At 41.8% G+C, this 25,837-nt stretch overlaps 1 protein-coding gene across 4 annotated transcripts in view; it reads right to left on the bottom strand.

Moving 5' to 3' along the window:
* The window catches only part of SPRED2 (sprouty related EVH1 domain containing 2), a 120,448-nt gene that overhangs the window by 41,175 nt on the left and 53,436 nt on the right, over nucleotides 1-25,837 (bottom strand). The window contains exon 1 of one of the 4 annotated variants that reach the window (XM_054475951.2): nucleotides 12,916-13,104. The exons of the other annotated variants lie outside the window; for them this stretch is intronic. Within the exon in view, the coding sequence (XP_054331926.1) occupies nucleotides 12,916-12,932 (17 nt within the window). The 5' untranslated portion in view covers nucleotides 12,933-13,104. Of the gene's footprint in view, nucleotides 1-12,915; nucleotides 13,105-25,837 lie in introns of those variants that run through there. 4 annotated transcript variants of the gene reach the window in all.

Below are 25,837 nucleotides of genomic sequence, written 5' to 3'. Positions count from 1 at the left end.
CAGAGCAGCATGTACACTGCACATTCTGGCACACTATCTTGCACCTGCCTTGCAGACATCCTTGGGAGTGGAATGGATGCTCTGCCCAGCTGTCCCTAGTCAAGGGTACAAGGCAGTGTGCCATGCACCAGTCTGGCCTCCTTTCTTTCCTGCTGTGTCCTGTGACCCACAAGGGCCAAAAAAAGGAAATGAAGCAAAGACACAAAGGAACAAAGATCACGGCTGGAAGTTAAACACGTAAGTTTTACAGAGGCTTAGGAGCCTTTGAGGAAGTAGTTGGGAAAATACCGGCAGGCAATTAGGGATCCTCTGACATCCCCCGAGCCTGGGAGCCCTGAGTGACAGTTCAGGTAAGCTTGAAAAACCTACTGTGGCAGATGGAAGTTGGAGCTTCTAGTGCCCCCATCACCTTCTCAGAGAAAGCCCCAATTTTAGGGGCAAATCTACATGGACTGTAAATAGAAGATGGTGATACCCATGGCATTAGCAATGCCCAGGCACACTGGAAGTTACCTCATAAAATGCTGGTTTTCTGGTTTCCATTTCAGCAAGGTTGACAAAGTTACATTAGACTCACTCCATTGTACTGTGTTTAAACGCAATTTTAAATTTCACCTCTAAGTGTTTATCTCCTGTAGCTTGAACACATATAAATCCTGCACAGGAAAAGAGTGACTTGGCTGGATTCTATCTACAGTGCTCTCATGGAAAAAAAAAAAAAAAAAAAAAAAATCTGAATAAAACCTTTTTGATTTTATCAATACTTATTTAATCTATCAAAAATGTCTTAAGGATACCACTATATTTGTTGGTTTTTAAAAAAAAAAATCTTTCCAGCATTTTAATTCAGTACTCAAATTTATAAGCCACAAGAATACTAATTATATACAAGATGAAAGACCACGTGTAATTGGGACACAATAAAGATAAAGGTTAAGGTTGTTCAACCTAAAACCCTAACATGGGACAGTTTTAAACATGGGCAACGAAGTGTTCGCTGAAGTAAATCTTAGCTTCAGCACATAGGCAGCCAATGTTAGAAGTAATGTCTAAGACAGATTTTTAAAAAATGGCTCCTGGGCAATTTTCTCTTGTCAATATGGTCTTCTTGTGCAAGTACCTCTTGAGGTGAGTAATGCACCTGGCCCAGGAGAAGGAAAACCCAGCAGAGGGCTGAGGTCAGGCCTGGGGAGACTGGCAGGACAGGCATGGTAGTTTAGTAATTAGATTATAATCAGCAAAGAATGGAACAACTTTTTCTTGAAGTTTGAAAACTCTTTGCTCTAATCCTTACTAATAGCAGAAATCCTAATTTTCTCATCCTGGGGGACCAGAGAACTGGAGACTCTTGGGCATATGCCTCTTAAATCCTTGGTGGGTTTCCTAGTTAACCAGTTAGGGGCCTCTGTATCAGTCACGTATCTGTGCAGCAGATAAATCACCTTAAAGAAGGCTCTACAGTTAATTTAGGAAATTATGGGAAGATTTTACTGTGAAAGACTGTTGACATTCAAAGCATGTGTCGGAGGTAGTTCTGAGTTTTTTTCAAAAACCACGAAAACACGAATGGCTCTGACATGAGTAAACTACTTTAAAAAATAAAATTTATGGCCAGGTGTGGTGGCTCATGTTTGTAATCCTAGCACTTTGCGGGGACAAGGCGGGTGGATCACCCGAGGTCAGGAGTTTGAGACTAGCCTGGCCAACATGGAGAAAGCTCGTCTCCATCAAAAATACAAAAAAGTAGCCGGGCATGGTGGTGGACACCTGTAAACTCAGCTACTCAGGAGGCTGAGGCAGGAGGATCGCTTGAACCTAGGGTGCAGAGGTTGCAGTGAGCCGAGATCACGCCACTTGACTCCAGCCTGGGCAAAAAAGTGAAACTCCGTCTCAAAAAAAAAAAAAAAAAAAAAAAAAGTACTTCACTTCAACCAAAAAAGAATGAATGAAATGGTCTGTCCTAAAGGTCTGAATTTCAGGGTGATTACATGGCATGAAGTGGGGCTGAGGGAGTACTGGGAGGTGAGAGGCCAAAGTCTGAATCTAGGTTTATGATTTTGCTTTTATTGTCTGTCTGCTTTACTGAGCCTGAACTTCTGGAGTTCATAATTAATCAAGATCAAAAGATTACCATCTTAAAGCAAACAAAATAACCCACCCCTGAAGAACCGTTTCTCCTACTTTTTATTCCAGAAGCAGTAATTTTCTGACTTTCCCTCTGTTTTACACACCCTTCCAAAAATGGTATTTGTGATCCACATTTAAACCCCAAAGGCCAGCTAATGGAAATGTCAGATTACTAAACAAAATTAACTCTCACCACATTAAAGTGTATATGTAATAGAAAAATTGGTACTTCAAAAAGCAAATGGCAAAGAGGAGTTGTTTAAAGTTAATAATCTCCAATTTAGGGCTTTAAATTGCAGCCCTTGAACTCCTGTGCCTGACTTTCTCAGAATATTTTTGCTTTCTTTCACATTATTGGAGAAAACAAAGGAAGGGAGTACTTAATAACCCACCCGTTGAAATGTCTAGGAAGAAATGCCATGATATTTGCAACCTACTTTGAAATGCATTTAAAAAAACATGGAATCATGGATGGAGATAGATGGATAGATATGTGTATGATAAAACAATAATAGCAAAATGCTAATTGCAGACTTGAGGTGGTAGGCATATGGATGTTGAACATACACTTCTTTCAACTTTTCTGAACACTTGAAAATCATAAATGTCGGGAGAGTGAGAGATTTGTAGTGTTATGGTTGATTTCTAAATGGAAATCAACACTAAATCTATAAGATGCTGATGATGGTGCTAAACAGAATCTGATTACTTTTCTTTCTGCTATTTAGAGTGCAGTTCCCTCTTCTTCTTCTTTTTTTTTTTTTTTGTGTGTGTGTACCTGTTATCTACCACCTGTCCTCCACCCCAAAGAAAACCTAATAAGAAGATCAGGAAAGGACTCTACCAAACCATGTTAATACCAAATTCTAAACCTACAAAATCCTTTACAAGCCAGCCCTTAATAAGACCTGTTCTCTGGTTGGGCGCAGTGGCTCACGCCTGTTATCCCAGCACTATGGGAGGTTGAGGAGGGCAGATCACCTGAGGTCAGGAGTTCCAGACCAACCTGGCCAACATGGTGAAACCCCGTCTCTACTTAAAAAACACAAAAATTAGCTGGGTGTGATGGCGGGCACCTGTAATCCCAGCTACTCGGGAGGCTGAGGCAGAAGAATCGCTTGAACCCAAGAGGCGGAGTTAGAAGTGAGCTAAGATCACGCTACTGCACTCCAGCCTGGGCAACAGAATGAGTCTGTCTCAAAAAACAAAACAAAACAAAAAACCTGCTCTCAAACAAAAGAAGGTGATAATTTAACCTACAGAGGAGGGAGGAAAATCAGCAGATCATGCTAGCAATAAGCTGACAGGATTTTTAAGAGCCTGTTTATATTCCCACAGGTCCACTGGAAATGGATGCCCTCTCAGACGGCAAGAATTACTAATGCATTTAGTTCCTTTTTTTTCTAGGTTTCTGCCACCTCCCTCGTTAGAGATGGAAAGCTAAACACACAGATAAACAAACAACACACAGTCAAGGCACCTGTTCTCCCTGAAGCATGCTGGACGGCTTCACTTCCCTCCTGGAGAGTGGAATAGAGGTCAGCCCGAAGGCAGAGTTCAGGTCTTCACATTAGTTCCACCTCTTAAGCTATTAATACAAAGAACTGTGGAAACCATCTATGCTAGACTCCTCTCTCATGTGGAAAAATTAAAATCCAGACTGCAGAAGGGACTTGTTCAAGGTCATTGACATTAGGGACAGATAAAGGACTAAGATCAGTCTCTGTGACAACCCCCTGATCACACTTTTGAAAGGACCTCGTGTGGTGGCAGAAGTGCCCATATTCGAGTTAGGTGCTCTGGAGGATAAGTTATTCCTTATCTTGGTCCCTTGAATTTACTGGATAGGCAACTGATTGTGAAAGGAATTCTAAGGAGAAATGAAGAGGTAACACTGGCAACACAGCTACATGAAAAAATCACAGATCTAGAGGGTGATCCTACTTATCCTGCTAAAGTTTCACACCAACAGAGGTAATTCCTTTTTGGATCTGTTGTAATGAGTGCCATAAGTCAGGACAGGTGACCTAACCTGACCTAACCTCCATTACACATCTTCTCACAACTGGGTGAGGCACCCCAAACTCTATTACTAAGCTTCAGTTTCCTTATGTGTAAAATGAGGGTTAGAGACCACAAATGACTTTTGAGACCCTTTCAACTTTGGTCCCTTTTCACGCTTTGTGTTTTAAAAAAAATGGCCTTAAAGTCCTTTAGTTGTGGCAGAGGGCTTAGCAAGCTTAAGCCACTAAAATATCCTACAAAAGCAGATCAGAAAACTTTCAGCAGTAAAATGCAACTGAGAGTGTATTTTGAGCAGAAAAAAAACTTGAAACCACAAAGACCTGAAACCATGACAGACTAACAAATATGTTCTCTCAGTGCCAGTGTTATGACACAATTATGAAGTTACCAGGAGCGAAACTGGTTTATCCAAGTATTTTGAAAAAGCAAGAAAATGATGAAAATTGAGTTTTAATAAGTTTAATAAGATCCTCTGGGGGAAAATAAAAGGTACAACCTGGTCATCTAGCTGGGTTTACGCATCCACAAATGTGAGATTATCTTTAGCCACATGGAAGAAAAACCCCATGACATATTTATGGAACAAATGCAGGCCAAGAAGAGAAGAGGGATCTGCCCTTTTTCTCCCAAACAGTTGATTCTATCTGCCTTATCAGTTGACTCAACATGAACTCCCCAGCCCCAATCTTTACTACATTCAGAGTGAAAAGGAGAAAATGTTAGGAAAAGGTAACAAAGCAATTTAAGTTTAGCTTAAAAATAGGGAAAGACATTTCTTATAGACCTCTGCTAAAGCAGCTCAGTGCACATCAAGTTGCAACTTAGGTTTAAGTTGCTTCAATGTGACAAATAATTTCTGGTCCAAAAGTAAGTCAGTTGTTTGAAATTGGAATGTATCTTCCCTACAGAAAAAAACATAAAATGGTGGGCAACTGGGTTCCCAATCCAGCCCACGAAAGCCTAATCAACATGGAAAAATATTTCCAAATGTTTCAACTGCTTACTGACAGTCTCCTTGACAAGAAGCCTCTTTCCCCACTGCCAGCAGGAAAGGCCAGTTCCTCTCAGCTCTTGCTGGGTTTTGGCCAAGGGCTTTCCTATCCGGGGGTGGGGTGAGGGAGAAAAGGTAAAGAGGAGGAATTCTTCTTAAACTTCTGATTTAGGCTTCATTTTGGGGATCCTCAGAATGTGGCACCACTGAATCTTGAATGGCTCTAAAAGGATCCGTACTGATGTTATTTTACAAATCCCAACTTAAGTGTTACTGGGGAAATTCTTTCCTTTTAGGGTCACAATGACTGTTGGTGAGCAATTAAGTCAAGTGTCAGGCTCATAGGATATAATCATGATGCAGTGGATTCTTGACTAGTTGACTACACAGAGGGACAGGATTTGTCCTACAAGCTCAATTTCCTTCCGAGTTATAACAAGACAGAGCTATCCACTCAGTACACATATTTCCCATGTTACTTTCCTGACATAAAAGAACTAGGCAGCAAGGATAATGTAAAGGCCAACTAGCTACCAAGCTGCCTCACAGTTTTAACACGTTAGTCTTAAAATATTTTTTCATTTATAAGGGAGTAGTAGTTTGAAGTACTTGATTCAGAAAGAACCTCCAGGAAATACTAGAGCTATCTCCACCTCCCAAAGTCAACTAGCTTGTGGAGGCACTAGAAGGCATTTTATTTCAAGACTCATGATTTTCACAGATAACTGAAACCCTGTGTGGCTAAGCTGCTGAAGTTGGGCTTTCCTGGCCATCACCAACATGTTTGCAGCAGGGAGCCCAACCAAGCTTTAAGTCATGCAGTCTGTGGTGGTTAAAGACCACTGCCGGCTGGGCGCGGTGACTCACGCTTGTAATCCCAGCACTGTGGGAGGCTGAGGCGGGTGGATCATGAGGTCAGGAGATCCAGACCATCCTGGCTAACACGGTGAAGCCCCGTCTCTACCAAAAATGCAAAAAATTCGGCTGGGTGCGGTGGCTCACGCCTGTAATCCCAGCACTTTGGGAGGCCGAGGCGGGTGGATCACCTGAGGTCAGGAGTTTGAGACCAGCCTGGCAAACATGGTGAAACCCCGTCTCTGCTAAAAATACAAAAATCCGCCAGGTGTGGTGCTGTGTGCCTGTAGTCCCAGCTACTTGGGAGCCTGGGGCAGGAGAATCGCTGAACCCCGGAGGCGGAGGTTGCAGTGAGCCGAGGTCGCGTCACTGCACTCCAGCCTGGGCGACAGAGCGAGACTCCGTCTCAAAAAAAAAAAACAAAAACAAAAAAACAAAGACCAAAAGACCACTGCCCAAGACAGGACAACCAAGTGGCTACTGCCAACTTCTTCCACTAGAGAGCTTTACTGACAGGTGGAAGGGCTCTCGACTTAATGTCGGTCAAAAGGAACAACTCTCGGCTCATTTCACTCACTGGTGTGCTTCTTCCCAGGACTAACTTCACACAGTTTTATTCTCCGGGAAAGTTACAGTGACTGAAAGCATCCTGGATATGCCATCCCCTGAAAACTGCTGCACACCCAGCAGTGAGTTGCTGGTATATATGGAAGCTCTTGTGTTAACTTTTTCTTGTGTATTTGCATATAGGGAATTAACCTTAACACTTGTGGTCCATACATACAATGGAATTATTCAGCCTTAACAAAGAAGGAAACATTGTCATATGCTATAACATGGATAAATCTTGAGAATACTGTGCTAAGTGAAACGTCAGTCACAAAAAGAAATACTGCATGATTTGTTCCGCTTATACCCGCTATCTAAATGTGACTAGTCAAAGTCCTAGAAACAGAAAGGAGAACAGTGGTTGCCAGAAGCAGGGGGCTGGGGAGGGGAGTGAGTTGTTGTTTAATTGGGAAAGAGTTTCAGTTTTGGATGATGAAAATGTTCTAGAGATCTGTTATACAAACTTGGATATAGTTAACACTACTGTACTGTACACTTACAAATGGTTAAGATGATATATGCTATGTTATGTGTTTTTTACCACAATAAAAAGATAATCTGTGAAACAAAGAGAGGCTACTTGAAATAGGTAAAGAACCCCAAATTTAGAAATGTTGGGTTTAGCTTAGGAAAATTTCTGCAGTCCCTAAGAAGTAAACATTCACTTTGGGAGGCCAAGGCAGGAGGATTGCTTAAGCCCAGGAGTTTGAGACCAGCCTGTGCAATAATGTGAGACCTCATCTCTATTTTTATTCAAAAATTCTTTTAAAAGAAAAAAGGAGTAAACATTAACACTATTTAAAAAGTTAACTTTCCCCTAATTACAAAAGTAACACATGTCCCCATTATGCAAACTACATACATCACAACCCTCCCTTAAAAAACATTCTTCTATACTATGAGGAACAATTAACAAATATGCAAGACCTTCTCAAGGAAACTATAAAAGGAAGATCTTATGCTTCAAATGTAAGTGTAAATGTTGGCTTTGCTTTGTTCCTTGGGGTACCAGGAGAATCATATATAAGAAAAACACAAACATTTCCTTTGGTACTGGTTTTACTGAGACAAAAATGGCTTTTCTTACAAAATCATTTCAAAGAAGAACAGAAGAAAGTTAAACAAAATAGGTTTTCCCTGAATTGTTAGCTCTGACAAATTCCTCTAATCCTTAGGCAGTTCTACTCTAATAGAACACTTACAATGTCTACAACACCAGCAACAGAATACACCAAAATATTTTTCATGATTAGTCCCTTTTCATCTCTTCTATTCTAACCTCAGTTGTAAAGATTAAACACACAGATTATTAAACACACACAATCACAAGAATTTCCTGACAGTTCCATTTCTTCTACATGGGGGGTTAAGTGATGTTTTTTAATATTACTCAAAGCAGGGAAAAAGGGGCTGTTTTATTTTTCTTTGGAACAGGTTCCAGCCAGATTTTGCACATTGCAGTTCTCTGGCGACGTGATGAGAACACATGCCCACCCACAGACACTAATTTTGCTCTTCACCCTTCCCAAGCAGCCTTTATGACACATGCTGTCTGTGCTTCATTTAATGGAATTCAAGAGGCCCAGTCAAACAGCAGAGCCCCACAGGGCCAGGGCAACAACAGGCAACCCATCTCCTCCACTGGATGGGTACAGGGAACATGTGTTTAAAAGAAAACAACAACAACAAAAGCCAAATCTAGCTTGGACATCTCCAATCTGAAGAATCTTTACAAATGAATGAATGAAGTCATCTCTTCGATTGAAATCAGGAAGAGATAGTAATCTTGCTGTACTTATACACTGAACTCTATGAAGATGATGCAGCTAACTGAGCTGCTCTCAGATGTGCAGCAAAGAAGGTATCACTCTCATCCCAAGCCAAAAGCTCTTTCTAAGAGGGCTGAAGTGCCAGCCTGCTTCTGTAGCACTTGCTTTCTCTATGGTCATCATCTGTTTTTTTTTTTTTGTTTGTTTGTTTGTTTTGAGATGGAGTCTCGGTCTGTCGCCCAGGCTGGAGTGCAGTGGCGCGATCTGGGCTCACTGCAAGCTCCGCCTCCCGGGTTCACGCCATTCTCCTGCCTCAGCCTCCCCAGTAGCTGCGACTACAGGCGCCCGACACCATGCCCAGCTAATTGTTTTGTATTTTTAGTAGAGATGGGATTTCACTGTGTTAGCCAGGATGGTCTCGATCTCCTGACCTCGTGATCCACCTACCTCGGCCTCCCAAAGTGCTGGGATTACAGGCGTGACCCACCGCGCCTGGCCATCACCTGTTATGAAGAAACCTTGGCAAATAAGAATCCAACTGGGTTGGGAGGCCAAGGTGGGTGGATAACCTGAGGTCAGGGGTTCGAGACCAGCCTGGCCATCATGGTGAAACCCCATCTCTACCAAAAATTCAAAATTAGCCAGGCATGGTGGTGCATGTCTGTAATCCTAGCTACTTGGGAGGCTGAGGCAGGAGAATCGCTTGAACCAGGGAGGTGGAGGTTGCAGTGAGCCAAGATCGTGCCATTGCACTCCAGCCTGGGCAACAAGAGTGAAACTCCATTAAAAAAAAAAAAAAAGAAAGAAAAGAAAAGAAAAGGAAAAAAAAGGGAGGCCGGGTGCTGTGGCTCATGCCTGTAAACCCAGCACTCTGGGAGGCCGAGGCGGGCGAGCAGGCCAGCCTGCTTCTGCAGCACTTGCTTTCTCTATGGTAATCATGTTTTTTTTTTTTTTTTTTTTTTTTTGAAAGGTTTGAGACCAGCCTGACCAACGTGGAGAAAACCCGTCTCTACTAAAAATACAAAATTAGCCAGATGTGGTAGCACATGCCTGTAATCTCAGCTACTCAGAGGCTGAGGCAGGAGAATCACTTGAACTTGGGAGGCGTAGGTTGCAGTGAGCTGAGAGATTGTGCCACTGCACTCCACCCTGGGCAATAAGAGCAAAACTCCGTCTCAAAAAAAAAAAAAAAAAAAAAAAAAAATTCCAACTGGGAATGCGCATGGTTTCCACAACTATGCCACATATAGCTCAAGACAATCCAGGTGCAGTTGACGCAACAAGCTGTCAGCAAACACATGCCCGGAAGAATGTTCAGGGTTCACAGAAGTCCATGCTGGTTTGATAAGAGGGTGATCATTCATCCCATTTATACATTTAGGAGTTTATGTCGTTAGAAGGCTGATCCACACTTGTCTCTGGCTTTTCTGAGCTACACAGGAATGTTGCTATTTCTAGATAATGATATAAGATTTACCTACAAGTGTTATTAATCCCACTCAGTATGGCAGGATGACCATAAACTACAGATGTGGGGAGGACAATATCACAGCAGACAGTGAGCAATGGATAGCAGGCGATAGACAGGCCAAGCCTCCTGAGGCAGTGATCATCATGACCACGCATCCATAAACCACACATCCGGACAGCAAGGACAGACTGCAGACTCTGTAACAAACAGGTCTCCCTCTAAATACAAATAAGGATGTTTAAATGTTGGTAGGTGATCTATACTAATTTTACATAAACCTGTTTTTATAAAATGTTTATTGAATTCATAATAGCTTTGAGTCTTTAGAATATAATTTTAGTAAGTGCTAAAAATCTGCAAGCCAGCAAAGATTGGGAAAAACTGTTGCACTAAAATATCTGGGACACTCTTAACCTTTCAGGATTCAAATGCTCTCCCTGACTCTCACTCTCCCCAAGAAAAAGGAAAAACAAAAATCCTTTTTCCAAGGTTATGTCACTCTACTTGGCTCAGAAGACATGGCCACCAAAACTATCAAATGGATTTTTGAGTAGAGCAGTTCTTTCTTGATTTCCATCCAAGCAGAGTTAGGTTTTGAAGAACCAAAAAGGAATAGCTCAAAGCTGCTTATACACAATAGCAATGAGTGGCTCTGGATTGTAGACTCCAGTAAATCTATGAATAAAAGAAAATCCAGGGAGGAATTTATCTCCAATAACAATGAATCCCCACTAGGGCGGGAATTAAGAGAAGAACCGGACTGGGCTGAGATCTGAAGCACTTTTAAATGTAACTCTCCCCAGCACATTGCTCTGAACATAGGCAGCGTCTCACTCAATATCTATTGATTGCTTCCAAGTTGAATGATATGAGACCTTTGGAACTGGCCATGGCTCTGTATTCCTTTTCCCTCAAAAGGGAAAGAAGGCATCTAAAAACCACGTGGTTCCTTTGGACTGATGGCTCACAGTGCTTAACAGCAAAGGGGCCTCTGAGGCGTGGCAGCCACAACCCTAGGAGTGATTATCACTGTCCTGTTTCAATGGTCAGTATACCCCTCTGTGTACTATAACCAAAGCTAACAGAATATGGTGCTCTGGAAAGAATGTGGACAGGACCTGAGCGAGTCCCAACTATACAAATCACAGAAAAACAAGACATTGTCACAGAAAGTGTCACTAAATCAAGAACTTTAAAATAAATGTTTTTTTTAATCCCTGACTATAATAATTTACCATAGGCCTCAAGGGAAAAAAAAAATGCTACCATGAAACCTAATGTTTCCATGAAAGCACAGGAAATTAGCTATTCTGTCTTTAAAATAAAACAAAATTAATGTATATTTTTCTAATGAATTTGATAAAGTGAACCTTAAGTTGAGTGTGGCATTCACCAAAACTATAAGAAAAAACCTTGTTTACTATAAGATGGCAAAATATGGGTCTTAGTTCAAGCTAACACTTTTAAAGTAGCCTTTCTTTCACAACTTAAAAAAATGTTGTTAATAAAAAATGTCCCTCACTTTGAATCTGAAGTATTTTTTAATGTCACCAAGTGCTATTATTAAATGTGTACTATATATGCATGTATACACACATAAAAATAAGCACTACAGATGTGGGCAGGAAAATTCTTAGCAAAACCCCCACATATTTCAAATACTGTTCTTCCTCATTATTGTCCTCTACCATAATTAGCACGTTACAGCATAACAGGTGGCTTTCATTTATAGAATGCAAAATTAATGAAATTTAGAGATGGTCTTGTCTCTAAAAACAAATTGGCCATTCTATAAAAAGTATACCCCTTAATCTATAAAACAAACAGAAACAAACTCCCTTCATGCTGGCTTTCCAAATTATAGGAATTTCTGAATGTAGTTAAGTAAGTAAATTGAATGCATTTACTGACAGCTTAAAATTCATACACTTCAAGGAAAACAAGTCATTATTATGGGCTTTATAAGAAAGGGGAAGAGAAACAAAGATTGCCTATTTTTCCAGCTTGGTAACCCCAGATCTGTTTAATGCTCTCTGAGTGATAACAGGATTTACTGCTATACACTGGGCTGTTCCACAAATGCTAAATCTTAGGCAAATTTGTGGGCAGTTGTGTTATAGGTCCTGACCTAGCCATTCTGGACAGACAGACCAGGAAAGCATAAATAGTACTGCTATAAACTAACTATAGCATCTGTCCCTAACAAGCAAGACTCACAAACTATTTTTTTAAAATATGAGGAGACACTGAATAGACTGTCAACACACATAGGAATGTTTAATACACTCAAATAAATAAGATATGTGCTTTAACTAGTCAGACATTGTTTAAATTTAGTGGGTGAAGAAAGAGAGAGGGTCAGACAGGCAGACACAGCCTCCCAATTATGCAGAATGATCCTTCAGATCATGTGAACGCTATAATTAAATGTTGCCACCAAATCCCCACTACCCTTTCTCCCACCTAGAAAAAGTTAATGCATGAATTTAGTATGAGCAAATTGTGATTTATAAAAACAAACAAACAAACAAACAAAAAACCCACCCTATTCACTCCGTAGGGGAATAAAGCTTTCTTGCATTAAGTCACGCATCTTGGGGGTAGGAAAAAAGCACAGTACTGAAAGAAATCCAACGTAACACAATAGTAATTGTTAGACCACCTCCTTCAGCTCACCTCTGCTTATTCATTTTTTTTAAAGCTCTACACTACCCACCCAAGAGGTATACCATCTCTGCAAGCTGTTTCCTTGGCAGCATCTTTTAGATTCAGGACTTAATAAACAACAACAACAACAACAACAAAACATTTCTATCAGAATATCTAAGGAGAAATTTGTTTTAAGAAAGAGGGATGAGAGGCTAAGAGCTCTGTGTCTATCAACAGACCAGAGGTTACCTATCTGTCCTTGCACGTGGGCACACACAAATACAAACACATACACACTGTGGTCCTCTACAACTAGGATAAATTTTCTCCTTTAAAAAAATGCTAAAAGCAGGCACCAGAAAGGTTAAGCATAAGAGAACAATGAAAAAATAAAGTTCATATAAACAGTAACCACGTACCTGCCAGGCGATGCCATTTCCTCTACATTGTGGAGCCCGAGTGCTGGGTATTAGCATTATTGCTACTATAAAGCTTCCGATAAAAATGGATCGTCTCTTGCTGACCTGAGAACCAGCTGGCTGCCTGAGAAGTGGTTTCCCCCATATATGATTCAGTCTCCTTGACAAATATACTGCATTGTACCAGATGAGTCATCCGAGGGTTAGTCCGCATTTTATAGGCCTGTTGTGTCATTACTCACATTCAACATCCTGCTTCTCAAAAGTGGAAACTGGAAGCCTGACAGCTGACAGATGCGTTTTCCAATTAAAATATTGTTTAAAAAATTCCTGTAAGTTATGATTATCAATCATTGATGAGAGGATGAAATGCCCAGGAAGCAAACGGCACAGTTCAGTACCAGAGATTACATTCTGGAGAACCACAAGTGCAAATTCTTCACCTGCCCCCAGCCCCAAACCAAAGAATTTCGTCCAAAGTTGAGAGCAAGGATCCCTCTCTTTAAAGTTATCAGCTGAATTCATGTAGGCATGGACTTGTTGATTCTTGTGCTGTGAGGTTACCCAGCTGCAGAAGCTATGTAAAAAGTACACATCAAAATTTTGGTCCTGGATTAATTTTATAGGTGGGATAGTGGCATTGTGTTTATAAGATGTCTACTTTTTTAGAGAGGCATGTTGAAGTATGTTAGGGGTAAAATGATATGATATCTGGGGTTTGTTGTGAATATTTTAGCAAAAAATAAATAAACAAGGGGGGGTAAAGAAATGTGGCAAAATCTTGATAAATGGTTGCATCTGTGTAGTGCGTATATGCAGGCTATTTCTCTTCTTTGAAGTATCTTTGAAAATTTTCATAATAAAATGTTTTTAAAAATTAAAAAAAAATTTTTTTCAGTCCCTACAATCTAATTTATACCTAAACAAGGCACTTTTCTAGTTAGGTATAGAGCTACCACACATGTGAGTGGAGGGAACCATTTACACAGTGCGGCCCTGTGGGTGTGGGAGCTGAACTTGAAGTTGTTTCTGCCTTCCAGCTGGGAGGTATGATACATGTATCCTGCGGCTGTTGTGAGTATTGCATCAACCTCCTGAACAAATGCCTAGTGCCTTCTCCTCCCAGGGCGATCTGGTGATCGTTTCCTTATGCATTCTCTGAGGACACAAGCCCTGGCTTCGTGGCTCAGTGTTAACGTTATGAAGGAGAGGTGACTATATCCAGCTTCCTTATAAGGTTTTGGAAATGCTCCATGAGAGGTTATGTAAGTCACATCCATAGTCTCTTAAACCAGCAGGTCCTTTGGTAATGTGGCACAGGGTTTGCTTGACTCACTTAATGTTCAAATTGGGTGTCTTAAACCATCTGGAGGAGGAAGAGCTTTGATTTAGTGGCTGACAAAAAAAAAAAATCCAGATATGGAAGCTCCAATGTATGTGAAATAAAACCACTGTTGAAACTGGCTGTCACTTTAAAAACTATCCACATTGATGCGCTGTGAAAACATGACAAGTCACCACAGGAAACAAAATAGAGGGGTCACTAAAGCCCAGAGCTCCTGAATGGCCCCCTTAGTCCTGAAACCTAAAAATGGAAGCACGTTTCAGGCTGAGGTTCCCACCTCAGCAAACAGCTGATTCTAATTCTTAAAGGACCCTGTCATATAGGACTTCAAACTGGCTCCAAATGGTTGGGACAGTCCCATCCAACGTCAAATTACAACCTCCCTAATCCAGACTGATTAGGATTGTGCGTGGGCCTGAACTGAAGACTTCCTTGGCTTTGACAATTCTTTCCTCATGAGGACTGCAGGCTGCCGCCTTATCAAAATGTTTCCTTGAAATTTTATAACCTTTCACACATTTGAAAAGCATAATTTACCTTAATGCAACAGGTGGAAATGGGGGAAATTAATAAACTTCTAGTCTAATTTGAGTTTCTATAGTATTTTAGAGAAATAAGTTCACAGTTCATTGAAGAATTTTATAATTCAGATTTCAGTAATGAAAAATACAAAAATAATAGCAATAATAATGTGTGCATACACGCACAAACAATGAGAATAAGGCAAAGATAGTAAAATGCTAACAAATGGGGAAATGAGAATAGGGGAGTCCTTCATACTGTTCTTGCAACATTTCTGTAATTACGAACTGTTTCAAAATAAACTTAAACATTCACAAACACACAGGAATGAATATATATAACCCCTATTCCTAAAAAATAAAAAAAGAGATTATTGGGTGCAGTGGCTCATGCCCATAATCCCAACACTTTTGCAGGCTGAGGTTGGAGGACTGCTTGAGGCTGGAGACCAGCCTGGGCAACAAAGTGAGACCCTGTCTCTACAAAAAATACAAAAAGTAGCTGGGCATGGTGGTGCATGCCTGTGGTCCCAGCTACACAGAAAGCTGAGGCAGGAGGATAGCCTGAACCTGGGAGGCTGAAGCTGCAGTAAGCTATGTTTGCGCCACTGCACTCCAGCCTGGGTGATGGAGCAAAAGACCATGTCTCAAAAAAAAAAAAGGATTTTTTAAGTATTTAATAATCACCACAGTTACTGTTGCTGACATGCCCACCCATTTGAAAAATCTTGGACCATAAAGAAATTTACCAAAGTGTTGACACTGGGAAATGCCTCTGGGTTTGGATTTCTCAAAGGATATTCCTTATAAACATTTTTATAAGGGGAGACACATACATACACATATACACACACACACACATTTTGGGAAAACATCATACTATATCCTTGAGAATATTGTTCAAGTTTTTCTAGGCTTGCACTTTCCAAACTTATTTGACCACAGAATCCCCACCCCCAACCCCCACTACCATCCCAATGAGCCTGAAGAAAGAACTTTGGTGGTGATAGCATATGCGATACTTTTCCCCTGATCTTTTACTTTTACTCTAAGTTTTCTTCAGAACACATTTTACTCGTTGTAACAACAAAGGCATCAAAACATGGTTCCTGCCGTCTTTAACAGACATTTCTGTTTGGTCGACTTGCATGCTAATGACACCACTATTTAGAAAAAAACGTAATTATGCAATTTCTAGTCTCTCCTGACCATACTAGTGTGGTCTGTGCCACCAGCAGCTTGAGGAGCCCGCACCTGTGTGCAATGGCTTGGCAGCTCATGCCAGTGCTGGGCCTGGGTGAGGCCATTCCAAGGAGTAGTATAGCTTGCTGCAGGCCTGGCTCCACCTCACTATTTTCAGAGCACAGGGTCTTAGAACCTGGAAACCAGCCTGGACATATATGTCTTCTGCCTCTGAGCTCTCCAGGACTTCATGTATTCATTTCCTAGCACTGATCCTTGGCAGGTGAGAAGCAAAATTAGCTCTAACTATACAGCAAAACTTTAGCTATATATGTATACAACTTAAGTCCAAATACTGGCTAATGTCAGGATCTAAAAGCAAATGCAGATATCAATGATGCAGGTACTGTAGGCTGACTGTATTGTGTAGTGGTATAAAGAATGAGTTTGGAGTGAAATTTTCTTGGTTCAAAATTCAGCCTTGCCCACACTTAATGTTATTTAACTTCTCTAAGCCTCTGCTTCCTTACCTGTAAAATGGGTACAATACTATTAATAATCTTACAGAATTGTTTTGAATGGTATAAATGCGACCATTAGCAACAAGTACTTAGCATAGAGCCTGGCCACATATAGAACACTCATCAATTTATATGAACAACAATGACAATGATATTAGTAAATTTTATGAATTTAGACTCTCTCAGAGGTGGGCAAATTATGGCAAGCCACACATTCGAGTGTTTATATGCTGTCTATGGCTGCTTGAGAGCTACAAAGGCAGGCCTGAGCAGCTGTGACAGAAACCATACGGTCCCCAAAGCTGAAAATATTTACCATCTAACTTTCATAGAGAAAGTTCGTTGACCCCTGGTGATCAACATTTGGGTGAATAAAGAACCAGATCTTTTTCCTATAGAAATGTTGGTTGCTGGTCCCGTATTCTCCTCAATGTCCCAATTTAGAATCAGATACAAGAGTGTTATTTATGGTGATTTGGTCCACAGGAGCTGTAGTTCACACTTTCCTTATAATGCAAAACACATATACAGCTTTCTGTCTTGTGGTAGGAGGGGAAATCTACAGTGCCTGAGGTTGCCTGTTGGTCTTTCCATTTCCCTCCCCTCTTTCCTGACCAGCCCACTCAGGAAGGACCTCCCCTATTTCAGAGTCCAGTGACTCCAGCTGAAGTGTATGAGTCCACAGCCATCCTCCCCTCCCCCCAAGTCACATTTGTGCATTATGTAGAAACCACACATGTCCCCAGAGGTTGAAGCAAGAGGTGAAAGATGATCTGGAAGAGGCAGGCAGGAAACTAAGCAAACAGAAATGAAGGATGCTTTCAAGGGGGCTGAATAGCCACACACAGGATTAACAAGGCAGTGAGGGCCTTCAGAAATGAGGGTTACAGCCACACGGTCGCTGCCCGTAAGAGCTCAGTAAGGAGAATGAGGGCCAACCCAGAAAAATGAAGAACATGCCTCAAAATCAGGTCCCAAGACATATCCCTGCATCCAATCATACTGCATATTTTCTTTGGCAGGAAAACTTGTTTATTTGGGGGAAATGAATCCACAGCGTTAATGGATAATGCAGGTGAAGGAACTCCTGGGACTGGTCTCTGGGAGGGGAAATTTGCACAAAAGAAACCATTCTAACTGCCTTTAGTTATGTTCTCTTGAAAAAAGAAATCTCAGCCAGCTGTTTGAACAGATTAAACTGGGGTGTACTTAGTTATACTCAGTGTCTTTCTGGTGGTCACTTGCTGCCTTACTGGAAAATATCAACATCTTTGAGAAGTCAATCCAATAGAGAAATGCCTATGTTAAATACCGACGAGAATGATGAGGGCCGGTCAAGGAGGCAGGGGAGGCAGATGATTTCTATTGTTACCTAGTAGAGCTGGGCCTTCAGTACACACAGTGACAAATCTTACTTGAAGCTAAGTCAGTTTTCAGCTATGTTTCTTAAAGTGTAACGGGCTGGCAGGGGGGTAAAATAAAGCTCTCTCCAAAGCTCAGGGTTAATTTGGGGATGTTCAGCTTGGCCAGAGCCAGAAGACCTGGCTCTAGCAGATGAAATGCATATGGGCTATTATGCCAAGTAGATTGAAAAAAAAAAGTAGGAGGCTCAACCGGGCGTGGTGGCTCACGCCGGTAATCCCAGCACTTTGGGAGGCCAGGGCAGGCAGATCATTTGAGTTCAGGAGTTTGAAACCAGCTTGGCTAACATGGTGAAAGTCCATCTCTACTAAAAATACAAAAATTATCCGGGTGTGGTGGACACCTGTAATCCCAGCTACTTGGGAGGCTGAGGCAGGAGAATCGTTTGAGCCCGGGAAGCAGAGGTTGCAGTGAACAGAGATCGCACCACTGCACTCCTGCCTGGAAGACAGAGCAAGACTCTGTCTCAAAAAAGAAAAAAAAAAAAAAAAGGCTCTATAATGTAAGGATCTTTCAGAGCTAGGACTGTGGTTTCAGCCCAGATTTCTTTAGGCAAAGGCAAAGGGAACTCACATTCTCCCAAAGCCCACTCTGTGTGGGGTGCTCCATAGGGTTCTATTATCACACCCATAAATTCTGTTCCTGGACTGTGTGGAGGGAAAATAGGGGCTGGATTAGTTGGCAGGCTTTGTCTAGATAGTCTGAGTTTCTCCTGCACAGTATGTTACACAAATGCAGCAGGACTGACGAGAGAGGAAGAATCCAAAATACATTAGAAATATGGGAAAGTCACTCTGGGAAAGTATGGGAAGAGCCGGGGGCTTGATTAGCAATGAAAAGGGAATGGTTGCGGCATTCAGGGTGCTGATTATGTGGCTGATGTGAGGCCAAGTGTCTATGAGAGGAGACCAGTTTCCCCTTCAAGCCTGGCAAAAGAGTGTTGAGGACCAACCAGGACAAGGCCTGGCTTCAGACCTGGTTGCAAACAGACCAAGTCTAGATCTAGAGGTGGAATTTGAAGTTCAAGGGATTGGGTTAACTCAAGTCCTGGAAATGAGATAAACGTAGTTAAGGAGTGACCATTTAATGTATTTAGCACTTGACAGGCTGAACAATGAGGTCTGAGCTTGAGATCAGCTTAAAGTTGAATGACCTATTCCTTAAGGTGCACTTGCACCAAGAGGATCATTAACCGGACTAAGCATGCTAGACCCAAATCTGCCACTCAGGCCAACTCAACCCATTCTGCTGTTTCCCTACCTCTAAGCCAGAATTAGACCTGAAGCTGCTCTGTATAATTCTAAGAATAGTCTTAAGTGGAGAAATCTATTACTCACCTTGATGCTGGCCACAAAAAACTTATCCAAGACAGCTTCCTAGCTAAGTAAACCTTTCACATGGAAGCTGTTTGTCAGATGCCTATACAGCTGTGGACATGGAAATGTCTTCTAAGAACTTTCAACAATACTTTTTAATCATTCTCCTAGGTAAACAGCCCATAATTAATGGAGTTAGAAATCTTGCAAGTTTATTCTATTGAGATGCAGTAGCTTTGGCCTGGCTTTGCCACTAGTTATACAACCTGAGGTAGAGTCACTTAACTTCTTTGTGCTTCAAATTCCTTGTCTAGAAAATGCAGGGTTTAAACTAGTTTAGTACTTGAAGCTGCAACATAGCGAAATGAGAAAACTGCCTAATAATACAAGCACCCCATAAAGAAGAGAGGAGTGGAAAGAAAGCTGGGCACTGTTGGTGGATCAAGACCAATGGATTGGGAGGAAAGCTATGTCCCTGATGCTGGATCTAAGAGACCACACCAAACTCACACACCAGTCCAAAAGGATGTGGATCTTACCCCAAAGCTAGAACTCACTTTTCCTTACAAACAAACATTAGTCAACAGCAGCAGCTAATGTCAATATTAGCTATGGTTATATAATATGCAAACACTGAGTTTTAGAATTACACTGGACTTTTATCCCAAACAAAGACCCAAGATGGGGAGACAGAGTCTATAGCACAACCTCTTCTGTCTTCATGGCAACTGGTGCCACAATTACAGCATTTTGTTATGACTTGCATGTCATCTTTGCCACTGGACTTGAGATTCTCTAGGTCTTTTCTTTTTCATTTTTCCTTTTGTAGCGCCGCATTTGGCACATGGTAAACCCACGGTAGACTGGGTTTCTTCATTCATTCAACAAACACAGATTATCTTTCATTGGCTTCTACAGGGGGTAGAGATAAGGATTACATGAGGGGAGGAAATGACAATAGCAAACTTCTGTGATGTGTATTTTTTCTTCATTACAAAGTGATAAATTCACTACAGAAAATTTAGCAAATGCAAAGAAAAACATTCACCTGAAATACATCCAGGCAGAGGAATGTAAGAGTCTTACAGGCATCCACAGTATGTGAGGCACGTTTGCTAACTTAACGTACTTTTCGCCACTGAGATCCATTTAAAAAATTACTGGAAAATAACATTCCCCTGTTTTTCTATTTATTCATTCCTGATAAAAACAAAAGAGATTGTGCACAGGGCTTAGCAAGATTTTATTTTCTTCTGCTTTCGCTCAGCTTCCCAGAGGGGCAAATAAATAATTTATGGGGTTCACACCTTATGAACCTTAGACATTAACTACAGAACTAGAAGAGCTGCCTGGAATTCTAAACTGGACTTCAGAAATACCTAGGTCCAGACCAAGCACACTTGATGGAAAAGAAAATTACAGCTGTTGATCAAGTTCCTTGTACAAATTTAATTGCAGGAGCCAGAACTGGGCCTGGTCTAAATTCATTGTTCTAAATTCTAAATTCACTGTTCATTACTAAGATTCTAAATTCAGATTCTAAACTCATTGTTCCTTACTAAGAATTAGGTACCTAACTAAAACCAATCCCAAAATTCTGTCACAGTTAACTTTGTGGTTTCTCATGATTCCAGAATAAGAAAAGTAGATGATCACATCTAGGATATTTACCTGGATGAGAATTCTCAGGTGGCAGGTTAAATAAATCACCAGCAGGGCAGCCAAAGTTACTAAATACTTGAAAATTCTTTCTGGCTCTGCCACAAACATTTTAGCTCTATCAGAAATTTTAAAAATAGGCCAGTGAAGGTGAGTCAGGGCTCACTGGTTAATAGATGGGAAACTATCAGATAAAGCTTACAGACGACTGACTTGGGGCCCAACTTCCTGCCCATGGCTTACCTGCATTCTGCATAGGGGAGGCATGTGTGGAAAGCACCCAACTTGTTTCTAGTATCTCCTCCTCTCAGGTATCCCCAAGAGTGAGCCTAATACAGCTTGCTGGGAGAGGGGAGAGAAGCAGGTATCCAAAGCACCTCACCAAGAAAAGAAGCTTGCTGTGTCTGGCAGATGAGTGTTTTACAGGGGAGTCTCATAGGTGCACAGTTACCCTTCCCAATTGAACAACGCACACTCAGCAAGAGCCTGAGAACATTTAGAGAGTAGAGGCCCTTCCTCTGAAGAACACATACCCTGGAGTTGGCTGAGATTTGGGGGCCCCTGTCCACGTGCCTTGCCACCCCTGATGTGCCTCGAGCATTTAAAGTTGCAGCACATACTCATTTGTCAACATGGCTCTTAAATGGTAGCCAATGACTTCAACTGGCACTCTATCACAGGAACATTAACTCTTCCCAGCACCGGAGGAAGAGGCGAAGGCTTGTATGCCGGTCTCAGGTAGCTGTGACCACATGTGATTTCCACTGTGTGTACAGCTCTATTCAAAAGGGACAGAGATCTGTAGGAGAGATAACGAGTCCCTGATCAAATCTCAACTGACCAGCACTCATCCTCAGAACAGTACTCACGGTAGTCCTCATTCAAGGAAGAAAAGGGCCAAAGGAGGAGGGCTTACCCACTCTTCATTTAGCTGCCATTAAAAGGACAGCTCTCAAGTTTCATTAAAGTAAGTGTCAGCTGGCTAAGACGAAACTGTAGGGGAAATGGACAATCAATGTGGGATCTACCTATTTTGTAGGTAAAAACCTAATAGTAATGCACAAACCGGAATAAAATAGAAAAGGTACATTTGTGGCAGAGCCGAGAACAGATCCCAAGTGTCCTTGAATTTCATTTTTCAGAACACTTTTAAACAAGGTTCATTCTCACGGTTCTTTGTTTCAAGTCTCCCCAAAGATCTTCTCTGCCTCTCCACTCAAGATGGAGAAAGGAGTTCCATGGATTTCATTTGTCTGTTTCCCATGAGCCCTGGAGGAATTGCCCCCAATGCTAAGAATGTGCCGAGTGTGAAGAGCAAGTCTTAACATTTGAACATTCCAAAGCTACCAGGGTGGGACCAGTTCAGCTGAGAGAGATTTTGCTACCACTCACGACAAGCTGGAAATAAACACAAACATACAGACAATATGGTGCACAGAATGCCAACAGGTAAGCAAGAGTGCACTGAGAGACTGGGGTGGGAGAGGAGGCCATGCCCTTGCTCCCTATCCTCCCACCACACCTCCTCCGGAGACAGAAGACAGCAGCCCACTATGCTGTGGGACATAGGCACCTGCCTTCCCTGTTCCCTACAGTTAAACTTTAGAGGCTGTCAGCTCAGTTTATATTTCAGGGTGAAGAAGGGGAAACGCCCATGGGCTCCAGGAGCCAACCATGTATTTATAATCTGTTCTTGAGGAAAGCATCATGGGAAGAACAGGGCACGGCATTCCATGGGCTGGCTACATGGGTCCGTTTCAGAGCAGATTCTGGACTGTTTAAATGTGGATAAGCAGTGGCCAGAAGCTTACAAAACAGATTAACTGGGACATAATGAAGCCATTAATTTATCTGTACAATGTAAAAATAGATGCATTTTTCTTTTTAATTTTATTAATTGTTCTGTATAGGTAACACATTGATTTGATTCATAAATCAAAATACAAAGGTGTACTCCCACCATTCCATCTGCCCCATTCCTTCTCCTACCCAACATGCCAGTGGTACCCATTTCTTAAAGGTTGCTTTGTATATCCTTCTAGGGTTTATGCAAATATAAATATGTATTCTCTCCCAACCTCATCTCACAAAAAAGGTAGCAAGCACGTTATTCACGTTCTAGACCTTGCTGTTTATCTCTTCACAATCTTTCCATATTTTTTTTTTGAGATGGAGTCTCACTCTGTTGCCCAGTCTGGAGTGCAGTGGCGCAATCTCGGCTCACTGCAAGCTCCGCCTCCCGGGTTCACGCCATTCTCCTGCCTCAGCCTCCCGAGTAGCTGGGACTACAGGCGCCTGCCACCACGCCTGGCTAATTTTTTGTATTTTTAGTAGAGACGGGATTTCACCGTGTTAGCCAGGATGGTCTCGATCTCCTGACCTCGTGATCCGCCTGCCTCAGCCTCCCAAAGTGCTGAGATTACAGGCGTGGGCCACCACGCCTGGCCACAATCTTTCCATATTGAAACACAACTAATTCATTTCCTTTTTATATCTGCACAATATTCCACTATAAGGATGTACCATGATTTATTTAACTAGTTTCTTATTAATGAACATTTAGTGTTTTCCAAACTTTTTGCTGTTAAAAATAACCCTGTGACAAATAACCTTATATTAGAGTTGCCTTTACATATTAAGATGCTTGTTTACTGCTCTGTAACCATCTGACCATGATACAAAGACGGAAGAAAATCTTGCAACTGCAAACCCATCTGAAATCAAGACAAAGCCATTCTAAAGAAGAAAAAAGCTACAGAAAAATAAAACAAAATTTAGATTTGTTGGGTCAGGATAATGAATGATGCATACGTGGTAGCACTGGATTGGTATTTGTGGAAGGAGTGATACAGTTTGATTATTTAGGCTGCCCATTCTCCATCCTTATCCTCCTCTTGCCGACCCCCCAAAGCCTCATCACCCATTCAAGCTGCAGCATCTGACTCTAAGAAATTCTAACAGCGTTCGATCTCGTAGAGGGGGAACACTGTGGCAAAGCAATGACTGATGAGGTGGTAGGTGTTACCTCAGAGGGCAGAAACTCACCCCCTCCTTTCCTGGTCATCGTCTGACCTGAACCCAGATGCCCAGATGGAGATAAGCCTGCACAGAGCCATCTGCACACCAAGGAAAGCAAGGCCGTGTGGGTGTTGGCTGGTCCTTCCATCAGAACACAGGCACAAGTCCTGGGCAACTCCCTAAGTAACTGTCAAAGCCGCGGTCCTCAGCAGAGACCAAAGAGGAGCCCGGGAGGCAGTCCCAGCGCTTCTCAGACACAGCCTCCAGCAAAAGGGCAGGAAATTCTAGGCTATCCACGGAGCTGACTCATACTCTCTTTCCACAGGCATCCTGAAGGTTCTATTCTAAGTTTACCAAAGGGAACATGCCTTCAGGCAGAAGCAGAGCACAGAAGTGGTTGTGGCTGGGGCTTCAATTAGCATTTCCTCTGTAACATGTCAAGATCCCACCAGAAGGGCTAAGGAAGGAAGGAGGAGAGAGCCCATCCAGTAAACATCAGCTGAGCCAAATTCCATTTACACCTCTTTTCAGAAGTGCATATGCATCATTACCTGTGTACACAATGACAGTTTAATTACCCTGGGGTTAAAGTCAAACTACTAAAAATGAGTAACACTTTTTTGGGCTTTAATTGGAATAAACCAAATGTATAAAAGTATTTTTCAGACAAATTGGAGAAAACAGAACATGGATTTTGTATTAGATGAGATTAAAGAACTACTGTTAATTTTCTTAGGTGTGATCATGGTATTGTGGTTCTTGTTTTAAAGTCCTTATCTCTCAGAAATACATACTGAAGTATCTATAGATGAAATTATATGTCAGGGATTTGCTTTAAAATACTGCAGTCCACCCCCTCCATACAAGAAAAAGTGTGTGTGGTGGGGCGGAGGAGACATGAATGACAGCTGGGTGATGAGTACATGGGGTGGCGGCATATACTACTCTATCTCTGTCAATGTTTCATGGTAAAAAGGAAAAAGAGCTGTTATAATGGCTATATGCCACTGAGACCTCACTAGCGACCAGAATAGCAGTGTGGCCCCACAGGGGTGACACTTCTGTCCTGTGTGATCCTCAGATGATAAGAGTTGGTGACCGCACAAAAGTCAACCCAGTAAGTAACTGCACTCGATTTTTCATTCCATCAACTAACACATTGGTTCTCAAATGTGGAATCACCTGGGAGGTTTATTTTTGTTGTTTTAATTCATGCCTAATTTAATTGTTTGGGGTATAGCCTGAATTTCTGGATTTTAAAAAGTTCCCCAGTAATTCTAATGTACAATGAAGTTTAAGAGTTAGTACTCTGAGAACCTAACATACTAGTTCAGGAAGACATCAAGGGTAAGCGAGTGAGAAAGGACAGGGGCAGCTGGATGCTCTCTGCTCAAGCCTTTCCTGGGACCCCCTTGGCCTGATTATCTGTCTCTCTAGGGCCCCCAAGTCTGGGGTCCAGGCTGAGCATCCCTACATTACTGGTGCAATCAAAGATGACACAAGAGCTATAGTAAAAACTAGGGACTTGGCAAACAGGTTAAAATGAGAAGCTGGACCTACTTTAAAGCCAGATGAGAAGTGACTTTTTACCAATATCAGGATTGCAGTGGATACACCAAGTGTTCCATTGACTGTTCCCCCTCACCCACCTGAGCATTAAGTGCTAATGTGCATCTTGCTGAGAGCAGCTTATGTTAGCTACAGAAAAAACTCCTGTTTTAAGAGGCTGAGGGGTCTTAAGCAGTGAAATTTGTCATAGCTGTTGAGTACTGGGGCCCTAACAGCTGGTCTTATTCAAGCAAAGAGGAAGTAGAATTCTCTTAGGAGTGCAAGCCTCTCCTCACAAAGAGACTGGGGCCATTTTCCTGTGGCAGGTGGCATACATACTCTGACGAGCAACGATGAGCCTCTGCCTACTTTCTTGTGGCAAAAAGATAG

The sequence above is a fragment of the Pongo pygmaeus genome, chromosome 12, assembly GCF_028885625.2.
Source record: "Pongo pygmaeus isolate AG05252 chromosome 12, NHGRI_mPonPyg2-v2.0_pri, whole genome shotgun sequence".
NCBI lineage: Eukaryota > Metazoa > Chordata > Mammalia > Primates > Hominidae > Pongo > Pongo pygmaeus.
Note: the sequence above shows the minus strand (reverse complement) of the source record. Positions and strands in the feature narration are given on the sequence as shown.